Source organism: Bos indicus x Bos taurus, chromosome X (genome assembly GCF_003369695.1).
Source record: "Bos indicus x Bos taurus breed Angus x Brahman F1 hybrid chromosome X, Bos_hybrid_MaternalHap_v2.0, whole genome shotgun sequence".
NCBI classification, from domain to species: Eukaryota; Metazoa; Chordata; class Mammalia; order Artiodactyla; family Bovidae; genus Bos; species Bos indicus x Bos taurus.
In genome coordinates, this window is record NC_040105.1 from 136,732,705 (window position 1) to 136,756,237 (window position 23,533).

The 23,533-nt window shown below is 38.0% G+C and overlaps 1 protein-coding gene across 6 annotated transcripts in view; it reads left to right on the forward strand.

Moving 5' to 3' along the window:
• The window catches only part of TENM1 (teneurin transmembrane protein 1), a 908,231-nt gene that overhangs the window by 266,904 nt on the left and 617,794 nt on the right, over positions 1–23,533 (forward strand). For all 6 annotated transcript variants that reach the window (XM_027535180.1, XM_027535182.1, XM_027535183.1 and 3 more), the window contains exon 4: positions 71–350. In XM_027535180.1, the coding sequence (XP_027390981.1) occupies positions 134–350 (217 nt within the window). In that variant the 5' untranslated portion in view covers positions 71–133. The remainder of the gene's footprint in view (positions 1–70; positions 351–23,533) is intronic.

Consider the following 23,533-nt stretch of genomic DNA (forward strand, 5'->3'; position numbering starts at 1 on the left):
ATCTGCCAGATGCATTTTCTTGCAAAAGGACAAATCTAAGCAAGCTTGTGTTTTTCCATCCCTCTTTCAGGACTGCTTACACTGAAGGAGTTCCTCTTCCTTTTTTCATGAAACTGAGCTTGCTTCGTCAGAGATGGAGCAAACAGACTGCAAACCCTACCAGCCTCTGTCAAAAGTCAAGCATGAAATGGACCTAGCTTATACCAGTTCTTCCGATGAGAGTGAAGATGGAAGAAAACCAAGACAGTCATACAACTCCAGAGAAACTCTGCATGAATATAACCAAGAGCTGAGGATGAATTACAATAGCCAGAGTAGGACGAGGAAAGAAGTCGAGAAATCTACCCAAGGTATGTTTTTATTGGATTTTTATAGCTAATATGATTTCTCACTGGGGAATGGGTTGTGTGCATAAACTTATGTTTTGGAAACAAATTTGCTGATGTTAATTGGTTAACAATTCGTACTTCTTACATATGCTTAGTGAATCTGTTTCATATGCCAATCCTAACTGGTTGTAGGTTACATGTGCTTTTTACGGATTATGCATGAGTTTGCATGCAACAATCCTCTTATCAGAGCATTCAAAATTTGCTTAATCCTACAAATAGCCATTTACAGATTGAAAGATAAATAATTTATAGTAAGAGGAAAAGTAAACAGCTAAGTGCTTTTCAAGCCATTGCCTATATAGGACGAAAGTCTCAAATAAATCTTCAGCATCAAAAAGAGCTGTAAAAAGTTAGTGGAGACTACCAAGCAAAGGTCCAGAAAGTTTGTCGACAGAATGCTGAAACCTTGTGCAGCATAGTCCAAAGGGAAGCCATGTGTGGGGCATATCCTTTGGACAACCTTAGTTTCTCAATTGTAGATTGACAAGATAGTTTCTAATAAGTAGACAACAGGTAGATAGAAATATGATTTCCTTATTTCTTTTCAGATGATAGAGAAGTGGTATTAGACCCCATTTTCACTTCATAGGAAAAAAAAAGAGATACTGATGTTGGCACTGATTACTTTAAAAAAAAAAAACAATAAGTCTGTGTGGAGATTTTTTTTTAATGATTTGATTATCTAGATCAGTGGTTCTCAAAGCATGGACCCTGGTCCACCAGCAGCAGAATCACCTACTGACTTATTAGAAAGGCAAATTCTCAGGGATCACCACAGATCATGTCAAATTCTTACAAATGAAAATTGCTTTATTGGAATCTTACAGTAGAAAAATTTTAAATTGAGCCAAAATTTGAGATATTCATACCAACATTTAGATATACACTAAATATTTAGATTAACTATGTTACTAATGTTTTCAGTTCAGTTCAGTCGCTCAGTCATGTTTGACTCTTTGCGACCCCATGGACTGCAGCACGCCAGGCCTCCCTGTCCATCACCAACTCCCGGAGTTTACTCAAACTCATGTCCATTGAGTCGGTGACGCCATTCAACCATCTCATCCTCTGTCATCCCCTTCTTCTCCTGCCTTTAATCTTTCCCAGCATCAGAGTCTTTTCAAACGGGTCAGCTCTTCACATCAGGTGACCAAAGTATTGGAGTTTCAGCTTCAACATCAGTCCTTCCAATGAATACTCAGGACTGATTTCCTTTAGGATGGACTGGTTGGATCTCCTTGCAGTCCAAGGGACACTCTATGGACAGAGTTTTGTGACATTGTACAGGAGACAGGGAGCAAGACCATCCCCAAGAAAAAGAAATGCAAAAAAGCACTAATGTTTTAGCTCTTAACATACTTGGTAAAAGTTTTATATCTGTCTTTTCAAGAACTTCATTTTAGTCTTCCCTATTTAGTCTGCTGAAGACTGCAACTTTGTTATGAGTAATTTTTTTCTTCTGCGTAACTGGAAATTGGGAAATATTTTCATATGGGAATTTTTTTGGCTCTATTTTGCTTTAAGCAATGTGTAATTACCATCAATGTTTCTCTATAAGATTGTCTTTACAGAATATGAACTTATAATTGTGAGTTGTAGCTTATAGAATCAGTGTATAGAGTGTTTGACCTAATAATGTTATAAATTTAAATAAGAATGCGTTTCTGGTGACAGTTTGTTCTAAAAATATAAGTGATTTTATATTGAGTCAGTATAAAGACCTAGCCAGATTTTGTCTGCATGCATTGTGCTCAAAATAAATTTTGAGATGAGAGAAAGTTTGTCTTCTAAAATGTCATCCTAATTTCTCTTTAATAGCCTATTATTATTCAGTAAGCTTTTATTGAGCACTTGCTATGTGTCAGGCTTCAAGTCAGATGGTTGGGATGTAGATGACCATGATAGTTTCTGGTTGTAGGAAACTCATAATGTTGTGGAGAAAATAGACATCTGACAAATCATTACACTTAAATGTAGCAGGTACATTTACAGATAAATTGCTATGGAAGTACATGGGTGAATCAGGGTCCATAGAAAAGTGATATTTGATCAATTTTTTCACATTTGAATAAGAGTTTACCAGGAAAAGGATGAGGGCTTCCCAGGTGGTACGATGGTAAGAATTAGCCTGCTAATACCGGAGATGCAGGTTTGATCCTTGGATGGGGAAGATCCCCTGGAGGAAGAAATGGCAACCTACTCCAGTATTCTTGCCTGGGAAATCCAATGGACAGAGGAACCTGGTGAGTTCTAATCCATAGGGTCACAAAGAGTTGGACATGACTGAGTGACTGTACACACACACACACACACACACACACACACACACACACACACACACACACACACACTCAGGAAAAGGACATTCCAAGAGGGCAGATTCTTTTCCAGTAGATCTTCCCCACCCAGGAATCGAATCCAGGTCTCCTGCATTGCAGGCAGATTCTTTACCAACTGAGCTATCAGGGAAGCCCAGAGGGTAGGTTAGCAGGTGCAAAAGCATAAAACTGAAAAGACTTAGCATGATGAAAATTTCAACATGAAAATTGGTGCAATGGCATCAGATCACAAAAAGTCTTCCATGCCCAAGTTAGGAGTTCCATTTTTTCCTTTACACAGTTTTTAAAAAAAGCTTTTAAGTAATAGAGAATTTCATGATGACTTATAATTTTTAGGATGAGAAGTGAAGAGTATTGTAGATGTGTAAGCAGCAGTGTATAAGATTGATTGCAATTGGGGGAAATTGGATGCAGGGAGACCATCTATGAAGCCACTGAATTATCCCAGGCTAAGGATGGTGATGAATGTCTAAACTCTGGCTGTATCAGTAGAGGTGAAGAAACATATTCAAGAGGTATTAGTGTGGTAGAATTGATAAGCCTTAGTAATTGATTACTTGTCGAGTTTGAAAGAGATAACAGAGTCAAAGATTATTCTGAATTTCAAGTCAGAAAACTGGGAGGATGGTGATCCATTTACCAAGAGAAGAAAAATAGGAGGAGTGGGTTTGAAAGGGAATGAGTTTCTTTCTGAACATGTTAGGTTGAAGTTGCTTGGGTGACATCCAGGTGGATTTTCCTGCCAAGCAGTTGTTAATGTATGTCTAGACTTCAGGAAAGATCTGGACTGTTGAAATAAATAGACTTGAGTTCACTGATGTCTTATATAGTAGGAGATGCCTGGAGATGGATGAGATTACCCAGGGAGAATGTGTAGAGTGAGACCTGAAAAAAATTAAGGACCAAAACCCGAATCTATCATCCATGAACTGAAATAAACATGTTTTCGACCTATTTTAATTAGCACCATCATTTGCTATATTGACTTATGTCAAGTATAAAGATCCAGGAAGTGAGAGTTTAGAAAGTTAGTCTTCTTGTCATTGACTTCATGATCTTTAGAGACACCCAGGAGGGAACATATGTGTCTCTTTAGAGGATAAATGAATTAACCTACATCAGGCAAAATTGTGGGCCCCTGGTTGTCTTTTTTTGGTGAAGTCTGGAATCCTCTGTGTTATTTTGGCCCATGTATACCTTTATGTATAAGAAAATGTTCTTGATTTTCACAAATATATGGTAGCATCTTGCATCAAACTAGCTAGAGGTGACCTGACTCATTATTTTTAAGGAATAAAATTCTTAGAAAATCATTGAGTTTTAAGATAGGAAAGAAGAAAGTTAACATAAGTTTGACTGGGCTCCTGCTATAGTATCAGACACTGTGCTAGATGCCTTCTAAGCTCACTAACTGTGCAGCCTTAAGCAAGTTACCTCAGCTCTCTGAGCCTATAAAGTTGACTGCAGAGTTGACTTCATTGTCATCAATACCATAATCGCAATAGAAAAAATAAAAGTAGCAATAATAATAAAAGAAAACTTGAGTAGTACCTGCTGTGTTCCAGGGCTCTACTGGATACTTAAATTTACTCCTCATGAATGCCTTATGAGATGAGATGTTATCTCCAGTTTACCAATGAGGTAACTGAGGCTCGGAGAGAAATAACTTGCTGGTTTTTACAGCCAAGAAGTAGTAAGAGTTGGCCTTGGAAATCAAGTCTATGACTCCAAAGTTTCCATTGTTCACTGTGCTACACTGCCTCCCATATGTACATCATGAGGTTGTTGTGAGGATCAGTTGTGATCATAAATGTGAAAGTGTTTAGAAACTCAGTAATTGTTAGTTTCCTTTCATTTGCTTTCCTAAAATCCTTTTCAGCTTCTTTTGTGTTCAGTGACCAAGGTTTTGCAAGGAGGTTTAAAAAGCCTTTGTGTTCTGATTTTCTTTAGTAAGGGGCAAATGATATGCTATATCATATTCAATATTTATAATGAAATATTTCTGAGTCTTGTTTTTTTTCACTTTTTAGGGAACTTACTGTGTCATTCAATTCAGGACTTGCTTGGGGAAATATTAATAAGAGTAAATACTTGATCCTATTTTAAATCTTCATATTCTTATCTTTATTTGCCAAAAACCCATCCCCACCCCCACTGTGTACACAGAGCACTGGATTTTAAAACCAGTTTTCTTATTTTCCAAAAGCTTTCTAATTAAGAGATGGACCCTAATCTAATATTACACACAATTCTTTGCTAATAGGATGAATGAGCCTTAGGCAAGCTTATTTTATATGATTTTTGGCAGGTCTAATAGCTGGGGTACATTTCCTGGAGGCACACAGGCTAGCAGTTGTTCCCAAGCAGCCTCACTTCCAAGTGAGGCATCAATTAACTAAGAAATGATTATAAAATGAATGAAAATGTGTGGATATATAAATCAAAGATAATAATTTTAGTTATGAGAATTGCCCTATGATTTTTATAATAAGTAAGATTGGTTTTGAATATAGCTGCTTTACTGAAAAGTAATTATGAATGAAAGTCATCCATGCATAACAAATGGTATGAAGAAGAGCTGTTAAAAATCCCACGGGATCATAGATTCTTGAGAACTGCATCTGACACAAACATTTCATTTCTTCCTTCTTAACCTCTCTTGTGGCTTCTCTTTCTCCTAATACGGTTTTTGTTTGTTTTTCTGCTTTCTGTATTGCAACCTAAACCTAAATCTCACATTATCGCCATCTGGTGGAAAGAAAGTAAAATTGCCAATCTGAATTTACCAAAATTACATGGAAGCAAAGCTAATCTGTCATCCTTCCATCCACCTATCCTCCCATCTATCCATCCATCCATCCCTCCAACCATCCATCCATCCCTCCAACCATCCATCCATCCCTCCCTCCACCATCCCTCCCTCCATCCATTTTTTCATTTACTCATTTATGCATTAAACATTCATTTAGTGTCAAGTGTTCCAGGTACTTTGCTAGGTGAATGAAGTTCGTCTTGAAATAAATGGGCACAGATGATTATTATTTTCCTCCTAATTGCCCCTGACTAATAAGCTACTTCAGCCCACAGCAGAAGCTGCTCAAACAGTATTGCCACTTGTGGGTTCAAGGCGTAGACAGAAGCCCAGATTTGAAAAGCACATCTTGACTCTAATTTCAAGCACTTATCAGTAGTATAAACTATTGTTGGCTTATATATAAACAGTTTGGATAACAGTTCCCACAAAAATCTTGAAAGAATTCAGTCTCCAAATCTGTATTTATATGGGATGGCATATACAGATGGCAGGTGTAATATAATGTAGCAAGGCCTGTAAAATGAAATTTCAACCACATTTGATTACCTGTGATGAATTTCCTGCTGTAAGCATGTTATGCTTCTAGTTGTCACAAGTTTCTAGCATAAAAATCTATAGTGACTACCGAAAATTTTAAACTATAAGAGAAAACTAAGTTCTTTAGCAACAACTTCACCTGGTTCATGTCTTTCAGCTAGTATCATTTGTTTATGAAAAGTTAATCAATAGATGGTTATTTATGTAGTATCTAAAACTGCTATGGAATATCCATGGCATTTATGCACTGTACCCTCTACCTGTAGCACAGCAAACGTCCCTAATCAAATCGTGGAACTCTTTCCTGCTGAGCCCAACTGTGGCCTCACATCCTTATCTACACATTATTCTGTGCAAACATTGTCAATCAATTAGAGCTGGCAAGGGAGATGAAACCTATTTCCTATCTGTGGTCTGCTTATCTGTGCCAAGTCTGCCAAGTTAAACTCTGAAGATACAGATGAACAAAAAGCAATCTTTCCCCTCAAAGAATTCAGAGGACATTTAGGAAGGCAGATATAAACTAGCTACAGCACTGCTGTATGATTAATGTTACAAAAGTGGTATATGTAAGTGTTCTTGCCTGGAGAATCCCAGGGACGGGGGAGCCTGGTGGGCTGCCATCTGTGGGGTTGCACAGAGTCGGACACAACTGAGCGACTTCACTTTCACTTTTCACTTTCCTGCATTGGAGAAGGAAATGGCAACCCACTCCAGTGTTCTTGCCTGGAGAATCCCAGGGACGGGGGAGCCTGGTGGGCTGCCATCCATGGGGTTGCACAGAGTCGGACACGACTGAAGCGACTTAGCAGCAGCAGCAGCATGAGAGTCTAGAACCATGTATTCTGCCTGTGGAATGATAATGATGATTATAAGTGAAACATCTAACATTTATTAAGCACCAGTCACTGAGTAAGGTACTTTTGATGGATTGTGTTATTTAATATTCCTAATATGCTGTGAGGTTTGGATCATTATTATCCCTATTTTACAGACGAGTAAAGTGAGAATCAGAGATGCTAAATAACTTGCCCAGTATTACAGAGATATTAAGTAATAGGACTGGGATATTGGAACCCAGGAAGTCTGACATTAGGTCCCACTGCTGTCACTGTATGCAGACATAGCTCCAAATTTAGATCTCGAGTTCCAGGAAATGGTATCTGGGTGTGTGTGTGTGTGTGTGTGTGTGTGTGTGTGTGTGTGTAATCATCTAGAGATAGGTGGTTCCTGAAGTAGCAAGAGTAGAAAAGATCATCCAGTGAGAAGATGTACAGTCAAAAATAAAGAATGCCAAATATAATACCCTGAGAGACCTATGAATTTAAAATAATGGGTAGAAGATAAAGGCTGGTTTTGAGATGTCAGAGAAGAATCAAAGGGAAGGGGAGAGGCTTTCCAGTGGGAAGAGGTGACTAAACAGTCAAAGACTTCAGAATCAACAAGTAGAATGAAAATCGAGAAAAAGCAAAAAAAAAAAAAAAGGCCGTTAGAAGATCATTGCTGGCTTTGGACCAGAGATTCTCTACCTTAGTTGGACATTAAAATTACCTGGGGTTTTACAAATCCCAGTGCCAACACTGCTCCTCGGACCAATTAAATCCAAATTTTTAGTGGTGAGACCCAGGCATTAAAAAACATCCCCGAGAAGATTCCATTGTGCAGTGTGCATTCAAGATGATAAACAGTTCCAATAATCTTAAAGAATGACACCAAATCACAAGGACTTGAAGAGTGAGTACAAATGAATGTAGTGACAGGAATAAGGCTCTATTGGAGAATATTTCAGAATCTCAGGTAGAAGGAAAGGCTTTGAAAGAGTTCAGTGCTTCCTCTCAGACAGGAGGTAAATTCCAAAATGGAGTGGCAAACATTTAATTTCATGTCTTGGATAAAGGAGAAAGAAGGCTGTCTGCTGAAAGTGGGCATCAAGTCAAGAGCTTTATATGAGTAACAAGGGAGGTTTTCAACCTGGCCAAGATGGAGTATACATACATATCTTCAGCTCAGGTGAGGCAGGACTGAAGATGGAGATGCAGAAATATTAATGACAATTAATATTATTGGCCATTATATGCCAAGTGGGCTTTCCTGGTGGCTCAGATAGTAAAGAATCCACCTGCCAATGTAGGAGACCCAGGTTCGATCCCTGGGCAGGGAAGATCCCCTGGAGAAGGGAATGGCAACCCACTCTAGTATTCTTGCCTGGGAAATCTCATGGACAGATGAGCTTGGTGGGCTGCTCAAGAGGTTGCACAATGGGGTTGTCAAAGAGCTGGACATGACTGACCGACTAAACAACAACATGTCAAGTAATCTGCTGAGTGGGTTCACATATTGCTTCTCTTTAGTCCTTCTTATAACCCTGTGATGTGGAGATAAGCACCATGACCCCTGTATTATAGAAGTATATAGCTTGAGTAAATTGCAGAGCTAAAATATAAATTCGTGACTCATTAAAGCCTATGTTCTTCCATCTACACTCTTAGATGCAGCTCTAGTACATGATAGCCACACTGTACTCCATGCTTTAAATATTTGTTCTCATTTGCAAAAATGATTTCCAAGTAGTATTGAGTGCCAAACTGAGGTTGGAAATTCTTTATTTGGGGGGACACCACTCTGTAATATATCTGAGGGAGATAGGATATTTACTTTATATGTTATAATTTCTTCTTCTAATGAAAAGGGAACTCCAGACGCTCCTCCATATTGTTAGCAGTGATCTCTGTAAACACAAATCAGATCATACCGTTCTTCTGAAAATCCATCAACATCTCCTAATGCCCAGAGTAATGGCTCTTCACAGTAGAGGACAAAGGGGCAGAGGACTACTAAATGCTTTGAGAATCTGATCAAAGCTCTGAATCTTTTTTCAGAAAAAAAAAATGCACGTATATACTATATCAGCCATGTATGTCAAGGGTTTCAGGAAGCTTGAAGTCCTTCTGTATCCGTGGACCATAGGTTAAGATTCTCTGCTAAGGGAATTTCATCTCCCCCTAGCTAATGCAGCGTAGATCTTACACGATTTAGTACTAAAAGTAGAAGCTACAAGGAAAAGCTTTTGAAGGTGGAAGGCTCAGCCCCTGAATTTCACCTTCCCTTGGCACTGAGTCACCTTGATTTACTGTGTCATCATCAACTGGGAAGTTTTCTACCTAGTGCTAAATCCACAGATGGTCTGCATTTTGTTTCTGACAAGGGAGATGATATTTCCTTATATAGACATTTATATAACACACTTCTACATACAAATGATTTCAAGTTAGGCTGATGTGTACAAAAATACATATTGTACATGTAAGTTTGGAACCTGACTTCAGAGAAGGGAAGGGAGCCAAATAGTTGCAAAAATGGAGGAAGGCTATTTACAGTGATGCACTATAGAAATTGCACCTTCATGCATCCTTCAGAAGTCCTCATTTCTGCAAAACTCCCCTTTACTCTTCATCATTAAGCTATGAGTGTAGGTAGCCATATCTCTCCAGGTGGCTCAGTGATAAAGAATCAGCCTGCCAATGCAGATGAGGGTCCTATCCCTGGGTCGGGAAGATCCCCTGGAAGAGGAAATGTCAACCCACTCCAGTATTCCTGCCCGGGAAATCTCATGGACAGGGGAGCCTGCTGGGCTATAGTCCATGGAATCACAAAGTCAGATACAACTGAATGACTAACGACACACACACACACATAGATAGCCATGATCAGTCACAATTCATCACCTCCTAGATACCAAGATATTATCAAATGGTAAGATTCACCTCGGTCAGTTCAGTTCAGTCGCTCAGTCGTGTCCGACTCTTTGCAACCCCATGAATTGCAGCACACCAGGCCTCCCTGTCCATCACCAACTCCCAGAGTTCACTCAGACTCACGTCCATCGAGTCGGTGATGCCATCCAGCCATCTCATCCTCTGTCGTCCCCTTCTCCTCCTGCCCCCAATCCCTCCCAGCATCACAGTCTTTTCCAATGAGTCAACTCTTCGCATGAGGTGGCCAAAGTACTGGAGTTACAGCTTTAGCATCATTCCTTCCAAAGAACACCCAGGACTGATCTCCTTTAGAATGGACTGGTTGGATCTCCTTGCAGTCCAAGGGACTCTCAAGAGTCTTCTCCAACACCACAGTTCTAAAGCATCAATTCTTTGGCACTCAGCCTTCTTCACAGTCCAACTCTCACATCCATACATGACCACTGGAAAAACCATAGCCTTGACTAGACAGACCTTTGTTGGCAAAGTAATGTCTCTGCTTTTGAATATTCTATCTAGGTTGGTCATAACTTTCCTTCCAAGGAGTAAGTGTCTTTTAATTTCATGGCTGCAGTCACCATCTGCAGTGATTTTGGAGCCCAAAAAAATAAAGTGTGACACTGTTTCCACTGTTTCCCCATCTATTTCCCATGAAGGGTTATATTTCATAATAGCCCTATATAATTCTCTATATAGATTTTAATCTATACAGCAAATTCTCTGTATAGATTCTCTATATAGATTCTTAAACTAACTTCATAAAACAATACATAGTTATCACTAATTGTAGACATATTACACAGTGTGTTTTTACCTTTGACCAATCTCTCTTATTTATGGAAACACTTTATCCAGGAATAGCTAGGTCAGTTTCCCACTTCAGCCTTGCAGCTTTTGAGGCTGCGTGGTCTTTTGCTCTCAGTCTGAAAATATCTCTTACCTCTGCACATTCATCCATTTCAACTATCTATCCCTGAGCTCACTTTGCTTAATACTATGCTTAAACCTTAAATGTGTCTTCCTCAATCTAGATTAAAACCTACAGCACAGTATGAAGAATAATTCTGGAGTTTTCTTCATAAATAACTCTCTACACTGTGGAATTATGTATTTTCCTTTGTGGATGTACGTAATTTCAGAAGTGAAAGACTGGCTTCCTGGCTGAGTGTCACAGAAATGACTATGCCCTGGGAAACAAAGCAACTGTCCTCTTTTTAGGTACATAATGTGGTTCCTCTGCTTGAATTGGTTCAGCCACAGGGCAAACTCAAAGGAGATATATACTCTGGGAGTGGTGAAAACGGGGGAAAAAAGCTTTGTTCTTTTCCTTTTTAACTCTTTAGGGCCCATTTATTATATGGTTAGCTCAAAGGCCAGGCATGGGTAAGTCAGACCATTTGAATGACAAACATGATAGATAACTCGGCTGAAGCAGAGAGACTACTGAAGATTGATGAAAAAGGGAGGTTCTTGAAATACAGAAGAAAGCAGTTGCTAAACCTAAAAAGTGAAGTGAAGGGGCATGGATTTGGTTCAGTACCTAAAAGGGAAGCCGTGGCATCTTGAAAAGTCCGTAGAATTGATTGAGACAGTATCCATGTTACATGTTGATTCTCTTTTATTACAAAGATTTGAACAAGATTTCAGAATTGGCATTTCAAAATGTAGCTTTATATTTATGTGAACAGCGAAAGCAGTTTTAAATATCTGCAAAAGAATGACTGTGAGGTAATGCCAACATGTCCTGTCAGGAAATCATCCTGTCAGAAAACGGTTATTCTGCTTTTTTGGTCATCTGTGATACAGAACTAGCTCCATCCATATACAAATCAGTTCTATTTATTTTTGGCACTTTTCTTTCTCATTATAATTCTGAAAGGGTCTAGAGGTGACAGAAGATAAATCTTGAATCCCCTTGAACCTTGGAAATCTTCTCATTTGAAGCCGTTTATACTAAAAGCTGAGAATTCTGCTGTCCTGTCAGTATAAACTGGACCATATGCAGTGCTATTTTGGTGCCAGTCATTCCTGTAACATATGAAGTATTTAATTTTATTACTCCTGAGTCTTTAACTGTTTGAGAAAATGACCCTTTGTGTCTTTTTATATCATGGAAGAAGTTAGAAATGAGCTCACAGGCAAAAAAATAAAAAGAATTGAATAAGGACACACCCAAACCTTTCCTAGAATTTAAAGGTTTAAGGTAAGATTCATTTCTTTACCCTCAACTAAGACATTTACAAGGTTTCACTCCTAAAGTCCAATTATGTCTCCTTGGTAATGGTTCAAGTCCAGAGTTTTGAGAATACTTTAAAAAATTATCACATTGACATGCAAGTAGGCTGAATGCTAAAATGTCTCAGATATTGTATTGATATCAGGTGTATCAATAAATAGGGTACAAAATCACCTTCACTAATTGGAAAAAAGTTATCTGTAGTGTTGAAAAATAAGAGTCACAGGAAATATATAATGTTATCCATTTTCTATGTATAAATACACATGTTTATATTATATTTTGTGATCGTTATTATATGTATATAACATAATTTATAGTTTTATATTTATATAATTTATATGTGTAATTTAAAGAAATAATGAGGTAGATTAATTTTTCATGGAATGGCTCTCTAATTTTTTTCCTATTAATTGCATTTTCTTAAACAAGACATACTTATGTATAAAAATGGAGAGGCAAAAACAGAAGAGAAGCTATATGGAGTAGCATCTAAAATTCATGCATGGACACTTATGCCTCCTACTTTTCCCATAATTTCCCACTCCAAATGCCCTAATCTCCAAGTATGCTTGACAAGTGTTAGTGGCTGGCAAGCTACGTTCCTAAATTGTTTCCCTCACACACATGTCTCATATAGAGAACAATATAGCTGATTTCTGCTGTATCCACCCCACTGCCAGGTCTGTCAGTCAGCATGTTCTGTCCAAACCACACTGTGATTAGTGGGGTCAGTATATCTGGTCAATGGGCTATGAAATCTATCAGATGTATAGATATTTGACTTAAAAACACAATTGGGCTGGCTATGCTATCTTTTCAGAGAAGGCAATGGCACCCCACTCCAGTACTCTTGCCTGGAAAATCCCATGGACGGAGAAGCCTGGTAGGCTGCAGTCCATGGGGTCGCGAAGAGTCGGACACGACTGAGCGACTTCACTTTCACTTTTCACTTTCATGCATTGGAGGAGAAATGGCAACCCACTCCAGTGTTCTTGCCTGGAGAATCCCAGGGACGGGGGAGCCTGTTGGGCTGCCGTCTATGGGGTCGCACAGATTCGGACACGACTGAAGCGACTTAGCAGCAGCAGCAGCAGCATGCTATCTTTTCTGCCACCATGCTTTTGGAATTAACTTTAGAGCATAGAACAATATTTGACAAATTATAGGTGTTTGATGAATATTATTGAACAAATGAATTTATTAAATGTGTTGCACTTAGCATTTCTCTCCTGGTAAGGTAAATTTGTAAGAGGCTCAAATTTGAATTTTGGCCACCTTGATTGCTATGTATCTCTTTTACTTTTCATAGAAGAGTATTTGATAGTTTTAGTATATGATGTTTTGTCTGAATGGTTTCTAGTCTTTGCCATACCATAAATAACAAGTTTAGATAAAATTGAAATGTAAGTTCAAAACCTTTTACAGTTAACAGTTAGCCTAAAATTCATTGACAAAAAGCTGTTTAAAATATATGAGTTTTCTTTTTTTCCATGCCTTAGTTTGTAGAGTTGAATTTAGCTGGGGAATTGGTGTAAGTGACTTTCTGTGGATGAGGAGGATGTTACTCTGATCAGTTACTTCCAGTTTTATTGTACTAGACTATGGATGCAAAAGCCAATGAAGAATGGCCTCAATGTAGAAATAAAGAAATGGAAAGCTCAGAGGTGACTTTGTGTTGTTTATCAATGCCAACTGCCAGTGGTGAATGGAGAGGGAGATAACTTCAGTTAAATGAGACTCCCTAATATTTAGAATTTTAATTGTGGTTCTACTGTACTAATAGGATGATCTAGAAGGTTGATTTGCAATTCTTATTTGCACATATTTAAATATTGTCAGATTGAAATGTACATTTCAATGTAAAGTTTGGAGCCCACGTTGTTAGAATTCTGCCTTCCTAAGAATACTGTGGAGGGCTGTTGTCCTGGATTTGTAATCTTATGTGATGTTGGAGTGCCATCAGAAAGATACATTTTCAAAAGAACACAAATAACATAAGTTATTCTCTTGGTAGAACACTTGAACTTCTGCTAAAATAATGCTTAAAAAAATAGAAGCTGTAAAAGGAACCCAATTAAGCAGTTTTTATTACTCAGGTTCTGAACCAAAGTTCAAAGCACTTAAAATTGAATCACAAGGCTGCCAAGGACCTTCAGAGAACATGCCTTCAGGCAGGACCACACTAAACCTAGCCCTCTATGAGTTTTGTGAAATTTGATTCTATTTCAGTTGTATCACCAAGCTTCTGTGGTAGTGCAATGTGTTGATTTTTTTTCCTCCCTGTGTAAGCACAGCGATTCTAATTATGCATCCTTTATACCCTAAGTCTCACCAGAGTTCAACTCAGTACTCATTGTTTTCCAGAGGAAGCATTCAATAAATATTTATTGATTATTGATTTTTGAAGGCATCAAGGAATTTCTACCATTTTCTAGTGTTTGACAATGTATACTACTAAGCGTTTTTTACCAGAATTCCATGGAGAGAACTTTAAACCCTTTCCCCCTTGTCCTGTCCTTGAAGATTATGGAGTAAAACCAGATGTCATTAACCAGTAACTGGACATTTTTATATAGTGCAATATTTGACACATAGTGAGCCAGTCATTGAACAATATTTATAAATTGAATTTAAAAGTTGCATATCTTGGTTTTGATGTATTTGGTGATGAATTATTCAGGATGGTATAAGAGAAAAAGAATACTGAAGTAACAGTGACTTAAATTCAAATTGCTCTTTTACTTAATAGCTTAGCAGACTATCATTACAGAGTAAATGCTTAGTAACTGTTTCCTTAAAGAATGAATGCACTGAATTGAACTAATGAAACTTTGAACGCCCCTTCCCCTGCAGCCCTCTCAGGCAGCTCTGCTTACCTTCCATCCTGCCTCAGACATGACTCTCCTCTGAGGCCACTATTTCTCATTCAGCCACTTTCTTAGAGCTACTTGGCTACTCTTTACTTTCTCACACTCCACAAACCTCGGTTCCCACTGCAGCACTAAAACCCTTATGTTAGAAACCAGCAAACCTCAATAAAACAAAAGTTGTGCTCCTTTGTGTTGTATACCATCCAGCTATACCACTTTACCAACCCTACTGGCGTGGTCCCTTATTGCTTTATGGTTTTTGGAGCTGGTAGAATTCTTCCTGTTGATTCCAAATGCTGGTAGAGCCCTGGGTTCACTTGCAGCAGCTTTCATCTATGGCCCAAGTATTGTTATAAACCTGCTCTTCCCCTCTCCCCACCTGGCGAGGTCTTGTTCCACCTTCAGGCCTCTGTCTGGATACTGCCTGCTCTGGAAAGCTTGTCTTGGTCCTGTGCAGTCTCAGCTTGATGCCCCTCTGATCTGTAGCACTCAGTACATATTCCTACCAAAGCACCAATCACTCTTAATTGTAATTGACTAGTAACTTGTTTATTTCACCAGCTAAACTGTGAACTTCTTGAGGGCAGGGACTCTGTCTTTTTTTTTTTTTTTACTCTTGTAGACTTTGCTACATAGGTAAGTTCTGAAGACATAATTTTTCTTTTCATAAGATAACTTCTACAAGGTTTTGTTTCTCTTATGTAAAGTGAGGATAATATTTGCTTACTGTGGTATAGAGGATCAACTGAGATTGTATACATAAATCATTCTGAAAGCTGCTGGGACACAAATATTATTTCCAGTTGTCAAATCTTTTCACAGGTGCCTTCTACTCACAGAATGCCAATTACAGTCATTTTCAGATAGTCATTTCCTGCCCATTCTTAGGATCTAGGAAATTGTGTCACTGTAAATAACATGCAAATGAATGAAGCAGAACTTTATGAATGGGAATAAGGGTGCATGCTATGGCCGCACCAGTCAGTCTGAGTTCGCTGAAGATTGTAGAGTCTCATCCATTTGCTTTGTAACTTAACTATATGGATGAGCAACAGCAATAGTGAAAACAGGTTTAACAAAAACTTCTTGGTTCTGTCACAGTGATTGTAAGATCTCTAATTAAACTGCTGTGGAACACCAGAGAATGGTTTTCAGATCTTCCTGAGAATATCTCTGCTAAAATCAACATGATTAACAGTAGTTAATAAAAATTTTAAAAACTGAAAGAGTACTGAAAGTTGCTTAGTCATGTCTGACTCTTTGCGACCCCATGGACTATGGACTATACAGTCTGTGGAGTTCTCCAGGGCCAGAATACTAGAGTGGGTAGCCGTTCCCTTCTCCAGGGCATCTTCCCAACTCAGAGATCAAACCCAGGTCTCCTGTACTGCAGGTGGATTCTTTACCAGCTGAGCTACTAGGAAAAGTATTGCTGAAAATCTAATTTCTGACATCCATCTTTTTCAGTCTTGTAGTCATGCATATTAACCAATTAGATTAGCAGAGTCTTATTCTGCTATAATCTACCAGAAGCATCATGGCTTTTGTTACATTGTACACACTATCCAAAGTAGTTTAGCATGTGCTACCTCTAATACTTGCTGATGACATTGACCTCAAAGATGGGGATCTTAGTGACCTTTCAATAGAAGATGAGTCTTAGCCTGTTGGATTCTTCATCACCTTTCATTGCCTTCATGCCACAAACCCATTTGAAAAGTTGTATGATCCAATCTCATTCAGTTACTATCATTGCACACTCATATATATATTCAAAACTCTGTACGTGTTAATGTGTCTGTTATGTTGGGAGTTCCTAGGAACTGTTAAAAATTGAATACATTTATCTGAACACTTCCCTTTGCTGGTAGAATATAGGAGGCACATTCTATTGATGTTATAGTTTGAATAAATGGAAATATTGCTCTTTATTATCCTGATGGCCTTCCTAACTAAGCATCCACTGGATTAGTTTACCATTTAGTCTACTTAGAGTGAGAATGGGAGAGTTTCTAATCTTCTAGGGGATTTTTCTTTCTTCCTTGAAGGGTTATGATAACTAGAATTGGTAGCTCATAAAAAGCCCAAATCAATATTGCCATTGACTTAATCCACATAAGAGGCTTAACTTCATAGGTGACTTCTGAAAAGCTGAAACAAAACAGAAATCAGTCTCTGGTGAGTTCTCAAGTTTAAAATAAAGTTGAAAGCTGCTGCAGAAAAATGCTTCTAGGCTCACAAAGACAGCAGGGTGGGACTCAGTAGACAATTATATGTCAGCAAATAAATGCTCCTGTTTTCCCATTCTCAAGAATAATGAGAGCTAATGTTTATTATGTGTCAGACACTGTGCTAAGCATGAATTTTAAGACAACCCTATGACATTTTGACATAGTTATAATCCCAGTTTACAGATGATGAAACTGAGACTTAAGAAAGTTCCCTTTCCCAATATGACACATCTTATAAGTGGCCCAGTGGAGACTTGAACATATGTTTGCTGGATACTAAAGGTCATGTTTTTAATCAATATACTGTATACAAAATTCATTCATCAGCTATAGTAGTTGATGTTCAAATAGGTCTATAATAGAAAATGATGCTCCTTACCTACCATTAGAAGTATTTGTATGCCTTTGATGTAGGGAAACACCCTGCACCTTCTGCTTTTCAATGTCAGGAATCCACTGTGATTAGCATCAGGCCAGTATGCCTGTGCAAGACTGTAGTGTATACTACGGCCATTCGACAGTGTTCCTTTCTTTATCAGAAGAGCTATCTAGAATTAAGATCAAATTCTTGACTTTATTCTTTCTAGCATTATGCTCTTAAGTACTTGAATTAATTGAGTCAGAAGTAATGTACTCATTGATAAACAATTTATTCCAGCCTTCAGTTTAACAGCCTCTCTTCTTTTGAAATTCATACCATCTGACTTTTCTTTTCTCCTTCCTTCCAACTCATTAAAGTGGTCTATTAATCTACAGACTACCGACAGGTGTTTTTCAAGTCTGAATGTTGCATCATTTCATTCTCTACTAATAATCTACACGAAGCCCAACATTTAGGTTACCAATACTTCTAATGTCTAAGCCTTAAAATTCTTTGATGTCCTTAGCAAATGCAGTTGTCAAGATCACCAAGGCCTCGACGTTGCTAAATTCAGTGGTCAGTTCTTAGTTCTCATCTTGACCTTTCAGCTGCATTTAACATCATCGATCACGCCTCCTTCCTGTTCACTTGGTTTTCAGGATATCTATATTCTTCTGAGTCATCCTATGCTTCTCTGTTGGATCTTCCCCATCTTCCCAACCATGAAATCTTGGGGGGCCTGAATACTTTGTCTCTTTTTTTTGATACACTTATTCCCTTGGTCCTGTCATTTTGTCTCATGATATTAATATCGTTTATATGCTGGAAAAAATTCACAGTTCTGGTTTGGAACTTTCCCATCAAATTCAGATTCGTATATCCAGCTGGCTATTTTTCATCTCCACTTGGGTGGCTGATAAGTATCTCAAACTTAACATATCTGTACCAGACACCTCTTGTTCTCCACCACACATTCTCTCATTCAACCTTTTTATTCCAGCTGTTGCTGCAGCTACCAGCTGTGTGCATATGTCACTAACAATACCTCATCTCCTGCCTTTTCTGCTACCTCTGTGTGGAATGCCTGTGGCCACTCAGTCAGTCTGCAGCATGTGTAAACCTGGAAATATGAGAGAGTTGATATAGAATAGGACAACCTCTGACCTAAAAGAGACAGGAAGTCAGTCGTGAATGCCTCTGTCTTCTAAGTTCAAGCAGATGGTCTTCCAGGCATTTTTCCTTGGAGCGTCTCCAGTAAGAGTAAGCATCAGTTGCCCATTGCTGTGACCAGCTCAAAAACTCACCCTTCGATTGACTTTCCTTACTCCTCTATTTCACTATTACTGATCCTTCATTCATGTGTGGGCATCACTTCCCAAAGTTCACTCCTGGCAACAGAATCTCTTATCTCAGGTTCTGCTTTTTGGAGGAAACTGACTGAGATGTTCTTCAAAACCAAACCCCTAACCCTCCCTCCAAAAGCTGACTTCTCTATCTCAGCTTATGACAGCTCTTTCCAGGGCCTTTTATCAAAATCCTTGGTGTGGTCACTAACCTCATCTATTTTATCAGGAGTCCTTGTCATCTCTACCTTCAAAATATGTTTGGAATCTGAATTTCTTTCACTTCCTCTGTGACTATCCAAGTCTAAGCCAGTCTCATTTTTCATACTGGTTTTTGCAGTAGTTTTCTAACCTATGTCCCTGCTTCTGCCCTTGTACCCCTACATTTATTCTCAATATAATTGTCAGAATGATCATTTTAAAACCCAAGGCAGATCATGCCCCCACCACGCCCTCACAAACTGCAGTGGCTCCCCATCTCACTCAGAACACCAGAGTCTACATAATGTGGTCTTTCTTTACAATTGTGACCTCGCCTACTACTAACTTGTTTACTCCTCCTGCTAACAACACATTAGCCCCTGTGATGGCTCTCAGTACAGGTATTCTTCTGCCCTAGGACCTTTGCAGTTGCCATTCCTCTGTCTGGAATGTTCTCCCCCTTAATAACTCCCAGGTTTGCTCTCACCTGATGCAGGTCCATACTCAAATGCCACCTCAGTGGGCATTTCCTGACCATGCTACTGAAAATTAAAATCTTCCCCATATATGCTCCTTTTCTGCTTTTTTTCCCATAGTACTTATCACTTAGGTGACTGTATAATTTATTGTCCAAACTGGGACATTTTTGAAAGTGAAAGAGTGCACTAGGAAAAAAAAAAAAAAAACACTGGAACCGCAAGTATAAACAAAGACTGTCTGAGACCAAGTGAGTTACTATGGTCATCTTTCTTATCACCAACTGACATACTATTTTGCTTTTTAAAAATTTATATTTTATATATTTATTCTTACTATGTGTCTGTAAGATAAAATAATTCAATGCGTATTTATTTATGTTTTTACTGCATTTTATGTTACTCATTTATTTTCTATCTCCTCCACTAGAATTAAGTTCTATGACAGCAGGAAATTTTTGTCTGGTTTGATTTCTTTTGAATCCTCAGAACATTGCCTGGAACATATTAGGCATCTGATAAATATTTATTGAATTAAGGCAACCCCGCTGGATGAGTGTCTGGTACATAGTTAACTCTCCATAATTATTAGTTATTGTTATCAATACTTATTATTTATCATCAAAGACAAGTAATTGCTTTTAGCTCTGACTGAGAATGGTGTTTCTTGGGTGGCATTTACTCTATTTTATTTACTCTTCAGTAAAATTTTCATGGGCCACCTGTATAAAGATGCTTGCAACTGCCTAATAATTTTTATTGAAATGGTCTGTTCTCCAGTTTTTTAATCAAGATGCCCTATATTTGGGTGACTTATAATCCTCTATGATTCATGACATACTGATGAATTGTTCTTTTATATGTCAAGGCAGATAAAAGATTTAGCTCGTATAATCTGATATGAAGTTTGTGTTTTAAAACATTGGATTATTTTATTTATTTAAAGTCCAGGGGTGATGCTTGAACTTCTAATTATAATAAAAAGTAACACATCTCTTGTGCATTTTATCCAGTAGGGGAATGTGGCTTAAAATATCTTAGAAGAATGATTTTGAGTTCTTTCAGTAGAATTCTAGAAATGCAAATTCAAATAATTATAATGATCAATCATTTACTGGTATGTTAATTTCTTAATGCAGTCAATTTATCAGCAGCAGGTTTTTCCTAATTCTAAAGAAGCAACACTTAATTCTCTTTTTACTGATTAATTGTGGAGAATTATAGTTCTGGCAGTTGACAAAGGGATTTACATGGCTTGCCTCAATACCATTCAAGACACAGGTAAATAATAAAAGTAAACAATTCATGAGAAGTGGAAACATAATTAACAGCAATCTTATAAATGTTTGTCTCCTCTTTTGAAAACCTTGGTAAACTATGGCATGAGCTTCTGGTTTTCTTTGGATGAGAAGTACTTGCTAGCTGATCAATGTATAATCCTAAATGCTCCTTAAACATTAAAAAATTGACATTAGCCAATTAGATAATTCAATTGGACAAGCATTTATGAAACATTTACTATTCACAGAATTTCCTCTTGGTCACAGTCACAAATTAAATACAGCAGCATCCCTTTGTAAAGCTGATGTTTGGAAGCATGACTGGTAACTTTTATTTTGGCTTTTGTCTTACTGAGCCTTTGTATTTCAAGGCACAGGATTTTCTCCACAGTACATCTGTGGCCTTATAATCGTGGGCTGCGTTGTAACAGGATTGTGCTTTATTGAGATGGCATGAATGCATTGAAAGTTCACTTGGTAAGTTCTTTTAATACAGAATTCCATGCTGAGCAGCCTTGTCTTATAACCTTTTGTGCAGATAGTGTCCCTTATTCCCATTTGCCCCCTTTTGGATTGCCTTTACTATATTGTCTACCGGAAAGATCACATCACTGGGTCAAGACTCATGCTTTCAATTTTGCTTCATTCACTCACTGAATGACCTTAGGTCTTCTTTTAACTGCCTTTACTAGTATATTAATAGTCACCTGGGGTCTTGTGGCACAGTTAATCAAAGTCCTAAAAATAATTTGAAATGTACAGCCCTCCCTTCTGCCGCCAGAGAGAATCTTTGAACCAAAGAAGAAAAGTAAAATGGAAAGGGAGATTTGCTAGGATAATCAACAATGTCTCTGTGTGATGATTTTCTTTTTGGCACTGCCCTGTCTGATCCTCCTTAGTCTCCTAAAACTGAAATACTCATTTCTGAGATTCTTCTTTATAATTCCTCATTTGAAGAACAGACCTTAGAAAATGACAAGACTCACATCTATTTGAAATAAAAATAATAAAGCTGGTGATATTTCTTGATGATGCCTGTGTTAAGATACAAGAGAACAGCAATGACTTCCAATATATGCTAATCATATAATATTGGGCTTGGTCTGCATGGAGATATGGTTCAGAAGAAGTGATTGAACTCGAACAATATCAAAATTGTAACAGGAAGTCAGGTGAGAACTTAATTCTTCTCTAAATTACATTCCCATAACTTTTTCTCTCCTGTTTTACCTCTAACGCTGCTACCAATATTCAGTGACTTCTTATTGCTACTAATAGACTTCTACTTTACTTATTTAATTGCAGCCTTATAAAAATAACTTTGAAACATTCAAAGGTACACTTTCAAATCATTTATAATGAGCCTGGTAGGGGGGAAATGTATAGACTTAAGGGTGGACTTAGGTGTGCTTTAAGCGCACTCCTTTACTGTGGGGGAAATTTCCTAACTTTTGTGGTTTCTGTTGGGAATGTAGTGGGCATATTGGAAAATAAATGACAGGTTAAAAAGTTCCCAGTTAGGAAGACATTGCAGTAATCTAGAGGAAGAGATGATGAAGTGCTTAACGTAAGCATTGACTTTCTGAGTAAAGAAAAAGGAGACATACATAAGAGAGAAATTACAATTAGCAGGACCTGGTGACTGACTGGATGTGGGTGATGAAGAAGAGAGAAGAGTGAAGGTTTCCATCTTTGGTAAGTCAATGAAGAGCCGTGCTAACCATCAAGGTAGGGAAGCAAGAAAGGCATAGTTTTGGAGAAAAAGTGTTCTCATTTGAACATGATTTTGCAGGTTTTTCAGGTAGAAATAGCCAGCATGAAATTAGATATGAACTTGGAGTAATGGTGCTGGAAAATGTATTTGGGAGTTGTCGATGCTTAAATGATACAGAAGATTAGATATGATCACAGAGGAAGAGCATATATAATGAGTAGAATGCAGAAAAAATAACATATGGACAAAACCATAGTGTATACAAACATTTAAAAGGCTGATAGGAAGAGGTGAAAGTGTTAGTGGCTCAGTTGGGTCCGACTCTTTGCAACCGTATGAACTGTAGCTCGCTAGGCTTCTCTGTCCATGGGATTCTCCAGGCAAGACACTGGAGTGGGTAGCCATTTCCTTCTCCAGGGGATCTTCCCAAGTCAGGGATGGAATCTGGGTCTTCTGCATTGTAGGGAGATTCTTTACCATCTGAGTCACCAGGGAAGACCAGTAGGATAAGGTGCTCAGGAAAAATCCTGAGTAGTTAGAGAACTAGATGGAGAATGAAGACAAAATGGTATTACAGAAGTCAAGAAAGAACAAAGAATCCAGAAAGCGGGGATAACAGTATCATATACAAAGAAAGTTCGAGTAAAGATACAGAATACTGATGGAAGAGTTAGTCTCTGAAACATGAAAGAAGGAATTTGTGATGTCTTGTAACATCTGTTTTTGATGCTAAGTAGGAGACAATGTCATTTACCAAGATTCAATGAGAGAGGGTTGTGAATGGAGTAAGACATTAGCAGAGTGAATCATTAAGACATTGAACAGACTAGGAACAAATATGCTAATGCTATTAGGATTGCAGGAAAAGTTAGCATATAAATTAGGATCTTGGTTGTAAGTGACAATGTCAACTCAAAGTAACTGAAGTAGAAAGGGGGAACTTATTGGTTCAGAAAATTTTAGAAAAGAATTTTGAATAT